Source organism: Diceros bicornis, chromosome 31 (genome assembly GCF_020826845.1).
Source record: "Diceros bicornis minor isolate mBicDic1 chromosome 31, mDicBic1.mat.cur, whole genome shotgun sequence".
Lineage (NCBI taxonomy): Eukaryota > Metazoa > Chordata > Mammalia > Perissodactyla > Rhinocerotidae > Diceros > Diceros bicornis.
In genome coordinates this window covers 13,752,492-13,764,375 of record NC_080770.1, presented here as the reverse complement: position 1 = coordinate 13,764,375, position 11,884 = coordinate 13,752,492, and the positions used below count along the sequence as shown (strand labels likewise).

At 39.5% G+C, this 11,884-nt stretch overlaps 1 protein-coding gene across 1 annotated transcript; it reads left to right on the top strand.

Moving 5' to 3' along the window:
* The first annotated feature begins 6,025 nt into the window (after positions 1 to 6,025).
* LOC131395307 (olfactory receptor 4D9-like) lies at positions 6,026 to 6,970 on the top strand. The gene has a single exon (XM_058527236.1). The coding sequence runs from the start codon at positions 6,026 to 6,028 to the stop codon at positions 6,968 to 6,970; it is 945 nt and encodes a 314-aa protein (XP_058383219.1).
* The last annotated feature ends 4,914 nt before the right edge of the window (positions 6,971 to 11,884 follow it).

Sequence of the window (11,884 nt, the reverse complement as noted above, 5' to 3'; positions counted from 1 at the left end):
GCCTAGCTTATCTGTGCCATCATGTACTACTGAACATGAATAACGTTCCTAAAACTTTTAGGGATTCAATCAAGAGTAGAAGCTTTTCCATATCAGGAAAGAGAAAAAGGAACTGCATGCGCTCAGTGGGAAGCTGGGGTATGAGGATAACACTCAGTTGGCAGGATCTTTCCAAGATGCTTCATAAGCTTGTTTCCAGAAGATGGTCCCCTTTGTGGTGATTTCTAAGAAATCCTCGTGATCCTTATTTTGACCTTGCAAAAACACATAGAATTTTCTTTCTTTATCCGTTCCCTGCCCCCCATGGTGCATGAGTTTCAATGCACTGTGCATAATCCTATACTTTCAAAGTATCCTTCCCACTCTTTGTGAAAAGACAGCATCTATAGAAACCCACCAGATCCATTATTTTCAAGAGTTCCTGTTTGAGGTAGTGTTACTCAGAACTCATTTCTGCACCTTGCCTTTGGAGCACTACGTAGTTGATACAGGTTGTTGTTGGAGGTACTTGTAAACACTACAAAGTCTGCTCTTTAAATCTCTGTTGTTGTTTTTTTCAAAGTCACTTCTGACATAATCTCATGCTAAGTCACTCTCAGTCATACGTCTAACTCACCTTTTGCAGGCTTCTTACCCACATACTATTTTCACTTGATGTGCATAAGATTTTCCAGAGCCTTTTTCTTTGCAGGATGTTCTGGGAAGGGCTAATCAACACTGGGAAGAAGTACAGTTACAGTATTTAAGAGCATAAGTCTTTGGAATAAGACAAATCTTGGATTAAGACATGGCTCTACCAGCTGTGAGACCTTGAGGAGAATACTTTACCTTTCTGTGTCTCGGTTTCCTCATCTATAAAACCAGAAGAGTAGTATCAATTTCACCTCGATATGATAGGTTTTTGAAGAGATAAAATGAAGCAGTTGGCATAAGAAGTGCTCCATAATTGTTTTCTAAAAGCAAGCAAAAAAATCAGCAAAGCAGAGCTCCATTATTCTGCCAACATTTTCATAATGCTGAGACCTTGAAATTGCATGGACCCCCTTGGGGCCTGATGTCCAGATGACTCAATTTGTAATTGAGGGTTATAATTTTCTTTCTCTCTGTAAAGGCTTATATATAAACACCTGTATTTAAACATTAAAAAATTGATTTATGTCCTAAAGAAAAAGAACAAAGCAGGAGGCATCACAATTCCTGACTTCAAAACATACTACAAAGCAATAGTAATCAAAACAGCATGGTACTGGTACAAAAACAGACACACAGATCAATGGAACAGAATTGAAAGCCCAGAAATAAAACCACACATATATGGACAGCTAATTTTCGACAAAAGTGCTAAGAACATGCAATGGAGAAAGGAAAGTCTCTTCAATAAATGGTGTTGGGAAAACTGGACAGCCACATGCAAAAGAATGAAAGTGGACCATGTGCTATCGCCATTCACAAAAATTAACTCAAAATGGATCAAAGACCTGAAGGTGAGACCTGAAACTATAAAACTCCTAGAAGAAAATATAGGCAACACACTATTTGACATTGGTTTTAAAGGAATCTTTTCGGATGACATGCCTACCCAGACTAGGGAAACTAAAGAAAAAATAAACAAGTGGGACTTTATCAGATTAAAGAGCTTTTATAAGACAAATGAAACCAGAATCAAGATGAACAAACAACCAACCAGCTGGGAGAGAATATTTGCAAAACATACATCTGACAAGAGGTTGATCTCCATAATATATAAAGAACTCACACAATTGAACAACAAAAAAACAAACAACCTGATCAAAAAATGGGCAGAGGAAATGAACAGACACTTCTCCAAGGAAGATATACAGATGGCCAATAGGCACATGAAAAGATGCTCAACATCACTAATCATCAGGGAAATGCAAATCAAAACAACACTAAGATACCACCTCACGCCCGTTAGAATGGCTATAATCACCAAGACAAAAAACAACAAATGTTGGAGAGGATGTGGAGAAACAGGAACCCTCATACACAGCTGGTGGGAATGCAAATTGGTGCAGCCTCTATGGAAAACGGTATGGAGATTCCTCAAAGAATTAAAAATAGAGATGCCCTATGATCCAGCCATCCCACTACTGGGAATCTATCCAACGCACCTGAAATCAACAATCCAAAGAGGCTTATGCACCCCTATCTTCATTGCAGCATTATTCACCATAGCCAAGAAGTGGAAGCAACCTAAGTGTCCCTCGACTGACGATTGGATTAAGAAAATGTGGTATAGATATACAATGGAATACTACTCAGTCATAAAAAAAGACAAAATCGTCCCATTTACAACAACATGGATGGGCCTGGAGCATATTATGTTAAGTGAAATAAGCCAGAAAGACAAACACTGTATGATCTCACTCATATGTGGAATATAAACCAACACATGGACAGAGAAAACTGGACTGTGGTTACCCGGGCAGTGGGGGTGGGGGGTGGGCACAAGGGGTGAAGGGAGTCATATATGTGGTGATGGACAAACAAAAATGTACAACCCAAAATTTCACAATGTTAGAAACCATTAAAACATCAATAAAAAAATTGATTTATGTTTATCAGCAGGTGTGTAATACAATATTCTGATTTTTTTTGAACGTATATCTCGGCTCAAATCCCTAAACAAAAACGAAAAAGATCCCAGAGGAGAGAGAACATTTCCCACTTACTCCAAAGTGTTGCAAAGAGGGCTTTGAACCACAGGGTCAACAGCAAGATGAGCCACTCTCCGACAAGCCCCCACAGATGAACCTGGCGTGTGTAAGGAAAGAAGCCCTCACCTGGGGCTGATGAGATTGGCAAAATCAGATTCCTCAGCTGCTTCCAGTTTCCACAACAGACATACAATCACACCTACTCCTTAGAAGCACCCTGTGTGGGAGGTAGGTCTCATTATCCTCATGTTGTAGATAAATTATAATGGTGCAGGCTGAGAACTGACCTTATGCCATGTCCTGTGAACCTCACGTGTATTTCTCACAAGTTTGGTACAGTTATTGAGTGATTTGCCCAAGGTCACACTAAACAGGAGTGGTAAAACCCAAATTGCCCAAACGCTTAAGATGATCCACACATGTGTATACAAAATGCAAGTTTGGGACATGATACTGTTCTGCAGACCTCCTGGATCAGGTTTAAAATATTATATGCCCAAATGGGACTATTTTCATATTCATCCCCATGATTTTGTACCTGCTCACCTTTCTTTCTGCTGGCTCCACAACTGACAACACTCTTATTGTCTTAAGAATAAACTTCCTAAATAAAGGATATATGTTTGAGTCATCTTTCCCTCAAAAAGACCATCTCAATGTCGTTGTTGGTTAATTTTACGTGTCAGCTTGACAGGCCACAGCTGCGCCCAATTAAACATTGTTTCTGGATCTGTCTGTGAGAGTGTTTCCAGATGAGATTAGCATTTGAATCCGTGGATTCAGTAAAGTGAATGAATTGCCTACTCAAAAAAGGTGGGCGTCATCCAATCCATTGAGGGCCAGAATAGAACAAAATGTGGAAAAGGAGAAATTCACCCCTTCTTCCTGCCTCACTGCTTGAGCTGGGACATCTTATCTCATCTGCTCCCGCCCTGGGACTTGGTTTTACACCTTTGGCTTCCTTGGTTCTCAGACCATCAAACTAGCACTGAATTACACCACCAGCTTTCCTAGGTCTCCAGCTTGCAGATGGCAGATCATGGGACTTCTTGCCTTCTGTAATCACATGAACCAATTCTTCATAATAATTTTCCTTTATGTATATATTGGGATATATACTTATATCTATCCTGTTGGTTCTTTCTCTCTGGTGAACCCTAATACAGTCACGGAAATAGTGTATAGAGGAAGGAAATAAAGAAGGAAAGAAAATAGAAAAAGTAAAGAAAAACAGGAGAGAGAAAGAAAGGAGGGAAGGAGAGGACAGGTGACACAGGAAGCTATTAGGATTGTCACAGGGTTTCCTGAGCAGAAGACTTGAAAACTATGGACTTATCATTCCAATATCTAAAAGAAAGATGCTAGAGTGGGCTGCTGTCATTAATTAAAATATGTTTCTACGTTCCAGATTAACTGAAGACTCCTTTTGGGCTGATTTCTCCACTTTCAAGCCATGTTAAGTATAGTGTGAGGAATTCTTACTTGGAGATTCTGGAGACATAAATCATTATTCTCAACACCTATTCTTACCACTCTGTGTTGTTGACATAAACACCAAAGAGGAGGAGAATGAGACGAATATGAATTGATGACAATGGAAGGGGAAAGAGGCTCCTATCTTATTCTTCTGTGTCAGCAAGAAGGAGAATGATGCTTGAAGAGACATAGTATTTTAAGTATTTTTTCTAAGACTTAAAGAGCAAAATGAAAAAAATTAGAAAAATTATAACCAGAATCTGAAAAAGAACTACATATGGATAGTGAGGCAGCCTGCATAACACAAGAAATGGGAGGACCTAAGTCTGTAGGCGAGAGAAAGGTAAAAAGGTAACTCCCAGGTTGTAGCTGATAAAGGCTGTAACTATATAACTATAACAGTAACCGTTATGAAGTGAGCGGTCAATTAAATGTCACTTTAAGTGACAGGCATTCATTAGACGTGAGATTAAAATGTTGTAATCACCATGTTAATTATTTTAACATTCTACTGAAGGATGATGTATATACATGCAGAAAAGTGCACATAAGTGTACAGCTCAATGAATTTTCACACAAGCTGGTTATATCTTTATAACAAGCACCCAGATCAAGAAACAGAACATTATGAGCACCTCAAAAGCCTCCCTCATATTCTCTTTAGGTTTGTATATTTTTTGTTCTTTACATGAAAAAATAAGAGATTGCGCGCTTTTTTGTGCCTGGATGATTTGACTCAACATTATGTTTGTGAAGTTCATTTATATTGTTTCATGTAGCGTATGTAGGTCATTCCCATTGCTGAATTGTATTGAGTGAATTTAACAATTTATTGATCTTTTCTAATGTTGATGGTCATTTGTGTCGTTTTCCAGATTGAGCAAGTATAAAGAGTGCTGCTATGAATATTCTAGGACATCTCTTTTGGTGAAAATAATATATATGTACTTCCTAGTAGTCAAATAGATTGTTCTTAGGAAGGATAAAAATATACAAATAAATAAATATATAAATATGCATATCTATCCTAAGAACAATCAATACATACAAGTGAACAAACAATATATATACATATTCCTCATAAGGTGGATGGATGATTAGATAGATATAGATATACATATACATATATTGCATTATCAGATATAACCAAACAGCAAAATGTTATGGCAATTTACACACCCACCAGCAGTGTATGAGAGTTCCAGTTGTTCCACATCTTCACCATAACTTGATATTTTTCATCTTTTTCGATTGAGCCATTTTCGTGTGTGGACCGTAGTTTCTTGCTGTAATTTTAATTTGCATTTCCTTGATAGTTAATGAAGTTGAATAAGGATTTGAATATCCTCTTTTGTAAAGTTGTGGCCTTTTGCCATTTTCTGGTTTGGTCATCTATCTTTTACGACTGATTTGTAGAAGCTTTGTGTATATTTTTAGTGTGAATCTCTTCTCAACTCCGTGTATGGTAAATATCCTCCCATTTGCGGCTTTTCTTTTAATTTTCAGAATGGTGTCTTTCGTGAAGAAAAATTCTTCATGTCATCAAATATATGCTTATTATTTATTATTTTGTGTCATATTTTATAGTAAAAGTACAATTGAATAGGTTCGTGGACCAGTCACCTGTGTTTCAGTGGCCGCAGTGATAGAACATGCCTGTGTGATTGACTGAGTCAAAAACTTGGGTCATCTTTCACCTAATGGCGGCATATGGAATTTTAGGCACCGTGCATGCATAGGAAAAGAACTTCCACCCCAGGAGAAAACCAAAACTCAGGTGATAGAAAAGATGACAGTAGATTTCATAGCCCCCTCTTTAACTGCACTGTCATATCTTCCAGAGATATAATTGAAAAACCATCTGTGACCCAATGGATCAGGGAAATTACACAAGAGTGAAAGAATTTATTTTCCTGGGAATTACCCAGCCTCAAGAGCTGAGCTCGGTCTTATTTGTCTTCCTGTTTTTGGTGTATGTGACAACTCTGATGGGAAACCTCCTCATCATGGTTACAGTTACCTGGGAATCTCACCTTCACACTCCCATGTACTTCCTGCTCCGCAATCTATCTGTTCTTGACATCTGCTTTTCCTCCATCACAGCTCCTAAGATCCTAGCTGATCTTCTATCAGAGAGAAAAACCATCTGCTTCAATGGCTGCATCACTCAAATGTTCTTCTTCCACCTTCTTGGAGGAGCAGATGCTTTTTCTCTCTCTGTGATGGCATTTGATCGCTACATAGCCATCTCAAAACTCCTCCATTATACGACCATCATGATTACGGGACTATGTACTAGCCTGGTTGTGGCCTCCTGGATGGGGGGCTTTGTCCACTCCATCGTGCAAATTTCTCTATTGCTGTGCCTCCCCTTCTGTGGACCCAATGTTCTTGAGACTTTCTACTGCGATGTCCCCTGGGTGCTCAAACTCGCCTGCACTGACACCTTCACTCTGGAGCTCCTGATTATTTCCAATAATGAATTAATCAGTTGGTTTATATTCATCTTTCTCCTCGTATCTTACACAGTCATCTTGATGATGATAAGATCTCATACTGGAGAGGGCAGAAGGAAAGCCATTTCCACCTGCACCTCACACATCACTGTGGTCACCCTGCACTTCATGCCCTGCATCTATGTCTATGCCCGGCCCTTCACTGCGCTCCCCACAGATACCGCCATTTCTGTCACCTTCACTGTCATCTCTCCTTTGCTCATTCCTCTGATCTATACCCTGAGAAATCAGGAAATGAAATCAGCCATGAGGAAACTAAAGAAACGACTAGGGCTTTCCGAAAGGATTGAAATTCTATGAGGATGAATTAACACTAAAATTTAAAGACAAATATTACATTTCACTTTCTCAAAATGGGAAGAGATCATCTTAATGCCAAAAGCAAAGTGGCACCTATGGATACCTTGTAGTCTTAAAAGAGATTGGTCCTCTCGGATGAGCTGGGGACCTGTGTGTGATACTATTTAAGATGAGACCCATTCCTGTCTTCCACTACTCACTTTTGATTATTCATCCCACAAATATTTACAGAGCACATATTATGTACGTGACAGTGGTACAGACTGCTGCAGAAAGATTAAAGATAGTCCCTGTCTTACAGCATACTCCAACATGCTTTACTGAAGATGTGAAAGTGCTGTGGAATTATTCTGGGCAATTTACTTGAGAGCTTCAGAAGACTTTTGACATTGAGTAGACCTTTCGAAGGGGAAAAAGGCAGAGAGGGACAATCTAAGCAAAGAAATCAGTTTGTGGAGAGGGAGAGACTGGTGTAAGAGTGAGCCATGTTCATGCAACCGTGAGCTCATTGTAGGCACAAAGTAGTGTACTTCTGGAGTCGATACCAGTATTTGATATCTAAAAGGAAAGTTCAGAAAGAAGAACTCCATATGTGGTCCCCTAAGCAATGCAAATGTGTGATTTCTATTGAGAAGTGAGGATCACCAAATCACTCCAAGGCCGATTACCTCCTAGGCAGAAGGAGGTAATGCTGTGCGTGGGAGTGTTCATAAAGAAAGAACACTTATGCGTAGAGGCTGTGGACAGCTCACCTGGATTTATGAAAGTCTTCAGCAAAGACAGATGCTAAGAACTCCCATGGGAAGCAACTGACTCCTCATTATATAACAGGATTATCCCATCACAGACTGGACAGGCCGAAATTTCTCCTTGTTTCTGTTTTCTGTTATTGAATAGGGTTTTTCCAGCTTTGTTGAGCTATAACTAACATATAACACTGTGTAAGTTAAGGTATACAACATGTTGATTTGATAAACTTATATATTGCAATATGATTGCCACCATAACATTAGCTAACACCTCCATCACACGACATCACATCACATAATTACCATTTCTTTATTATGATTCTCATGGTTTCTGCACTTGGAGACCTCACAACTTCTTTACACTCCCTACTCAATCCATTAGAAGGTAAAGAAAGGATAATAAAAAGCATGAGGGTTTAATCAGTGAATCTGAGAATTTTCTAGTCTCTTGTGAAATGAAAGGAACCTGAATGGTGCTAGGGGAAGGTTTCTCTAACAATCCAGCTGGTATTTTGCTGGGAACTATTGACTTTACTGCACAATGTGTCCCATTAGGTTAAAGCTCAAGTCATATAAGCTGGCACTCATGTATTAATAAGACACATCAACGCTGTGACAAAAATGTCCAAACTGACATGGCTAAAAACAGTAAAAGTCTATTTCCTGCTCATATCACAGGCCAATCCTGATCTTCAGAAAAACCTGTTCAATGCAGTTGCCTAGAGAACAGGGTTCTATTTCTTCTATCTTGGGCTCCACCTCTCTCTAGATCCTCAGAATCCTCTCCATGCACCCAGCAAATGGAGAAAAGGAGGGAGGATTAAGAATTGTGGGGAGAAGGGTGCGGTTACGGGCCAGTCCTGAAAGTAGTGTGCATCACTTTGGACCACATTCCACTAGCCAGCTCTTAGTCATATGGCCCCAATTAACTGCAAGGGAGTCTGGAGAATGTAATCCTGCTCTTTCCCCATAAAAAAACAGGAGAACATGAAAAATGATGAACTCTAACAATCTCTCCCACATATATGACTTGTTATTAAGAAATCACGATTGGATTAGATTACAAGGACTAAAACATTGTCTCTAAAAGGTTTCTCTTAATACATAGAAAGGCTTGCTGGAAGTACTACTGAACCCTTGGAATGCACAGAGAACCAAACTGAAATGAAGGAGATTTGGGGAAAGGAAATTTAATTGAAAGGAAGGGAAAGGTGATCAAGTTAAGCCTGGGGACTAGTATGATAGAAGACTAGAAGGTCTGGTTCCAAAGGATAGAACACTGGAGGAGAGTTCCCAAAGAAGACTGGCCAAGAAGACAACCCTCACTCATGCTCTTACTTTCTATGGGCTAGATGTAAACAAACATTTATTAATGCAGAAGCTCCTGTTGATAAGTGTGTCATCTTCTTTGTGGATTGTTCCCTCGTGTGTGGTATTTTATGCCCATCACTGAAAAATACTTCCCCAAACATTAAAATTAAGTAAAGACATACATTTGTCTTCAGCTGGATCCATCTGCAGACCAAATGACTGTTTACTGCCTGGCTCCATCTTTGCTCTAGTATCATTGTTCTTCAGATCCTTCCCACTTTTCAAAATGATGCTCTATTTTTTTACACCTCTGTTGCTTTGAACTCTAGTAAAACCTTTGTGACTGGGTAGAATATTAAGTAACCAAAGATCTGTACCATCACAGATTATGTTCCCAAGTGTAGGACCACATAAATGTCAAAAGCCTAGCAAAAGGTGCCCAGGAAGCTGCCTTGGACTATTTGCACTTGCAAAACAACCTGATCAAACACAGAGAGGAAAAGTGATGGAATTCAGGAGAACACCATTTAGTTTACTTCTCTTTCAACATGACATTAAATAATTATTTGGGCTAATCTATATTTTTCTCCAGGGGGAGACATTTTCTTAGGGAACTATTAGATATTAAACTGATTCTAGCTTCTCCTACAGGTCACATATACTTGGTCCTACCATCTGTGACTTTTTTCTACATAAGGAAGGTTGATTTTAAACTCCCACACTATTTTTCATAAGCAAATAAATGTATCTGTATACACAAACTGGCTGGTTTGGGAGTGAACCTGCCATTCTGGACTTCTTGGAGAAATTCAAAGAAGGTTCAGCTTGTTTCAGCATAATTTCTAAGACTCTAGGATAGTCAGCGCCACAGGAACTATACTTAAGCATGCATGCAATTCCAGTCACAAAACACTACCCTGGAGGGATCTACTGACTTTTCTGGTTCTTATTGTTGTTGCATTACTTATCTTTCAAGTCTGAAAGAGAATGTTGTCAACATACCTCTTATTCAATAAACCAGACTATTAGTTGAGTGCTGTATTAGTAATCTATTGCTGCACAACATATTAACCCAATACTTAGTGGCTTAAAACAACAGACAATTCTTAAGTCACAGTTTGTGTCATTTGGGAATCAAACAAGGCTTAGCTAAGCCTTCTGCGTCAGGGTCTCTCACAAGGCTGTAGTCAAAGTGTCAGCTGGGAACTGCAGTCTCAGCTGAAGGTTTAACTGGGGAAGGATCCACTTCCAAGCTCACTCAGATGATTATTTGTCAGAATTATGAGCTGTTGGACTGAGGGATCAGTTCCGTACAGGATGTTGGCTGGAGGCCATCCTCAGGTCCTATCATTATGGGCCTCTCCAACGTGGCAGCTTACTTCATCAGAGTGAGCAATCAAAGCAAAGAGAGTGTGTCATCAATGTAGAACCCACAGTCTTTCATAGTCTCTTCTTGGAATTGACATCCTCCCACTTTTGCTGTATTCTCATTAGAAGCAAGTCACTAAGTGCAGTCTACTCTTGTGTGTAGAACTTGCGCAAGAGTGTGAATATCAGGGCAGGGACTGACAAGTTCTAGAAGTCAACTATTGCAAAAAAAACTTTGCAAATTATGCAAGAAACTTAAAAAAGTAATTTATTCAGGAAGGATACAGAAGACCAAAAAAAATGGACAGCTTGGTAAGGGTGAGTGTTCAGAGGTAATTCAGAGATACTGAGACCTTGTCACAAGGAGAGTGACAGTGCCAGCTAGAGAAAGAGAAGTATTTAGTTCATGATAACAATGCCCAGATCGATTTTAGACATTTTAAGTGACAGGTGTGCAATATGTCCAAGTGATACTATCCATAGATCTATGATGAGACAAGGTCAAAAATGACATTGGGAATGAGACAATGGAGAAAAATGGAATTCTTTACTTTTAGATTCTCTGGAACCATAGGGCCTGGAACACGGCAGGTGCTCAGTAAGTATTTCACAATTATATACTTGATGAATGAACGGTACCAGCATATACTTTGTCCGCTTATATCTCTTCTTCATGTGAGCAGTTGGATGGAACACAGGAGAAAATGAATTCCTCATTCTTTATGATGCCTCTGATTATATTTCTTAATAGGACAAGAAGCAAACCATCTACCTAGAGGAAAAATGGAATGGGCTGAATCATTGGGAGACCTATTCATTTTCCCTCAGTTTCTACCTCCAAAGGAGATGGACTCCTGGTTGTCCCCTGTGAGCCCTTCAAGCAAAGATCTCTGGGCTCTAAGCACAGAGTTCAGGAGGATTCACCTTCTCCTCTACACCAGAAGAATTTAAAAACCAAAACGTGCATGCGTACACACATCTTCCAGTGCATGTGTGACTTCTTACTAACAGTCAAGGGAGCTTCATTTCAATAGGAACCTCTGGTTATTCAAATTCAACATTTACAACCAAAAAATCCCTTTGGCGATTCTTCTACCAGGTCTGAGGCTGAGACGCTGGTACTCATGGCAGGGGAACTATAGAGCAGTGTGGCAGAACCATGCGTAGACAATTATGTATAGCAGGATGGCACAAACACAAAGGATCAGCAACCTGGAACACAGGCATTTAGAAGGAACACCAACAGGAAGTTAAGCAGATAGAACATAGTCCTTGAAGAGGAATTGACAGAAAGCAGGGCCCAAATGTGAAATATAACAGAAGTTCTTTGGTGTCCAGATAGTGGAGTAAAGGATAGCACTGCAATGTCTAGACATGCAGTAGGCAACGGGGACATCTATCTCAACATAGCAGGGATCCAGCAGCTAGATCCCACTTCAATAGTAGTTACCCTATGATTACTTATTAAGCATATACTACAGAGCAA

Coding starts and splice junctions, on each gene's coding strand:
- LOC131395307 (XM_058527236.1), top strand. CDS start 6,026: ATGGATCAGGGAAATTACACAAGAGTGAAAGAATTTATTTTCCTGGGA.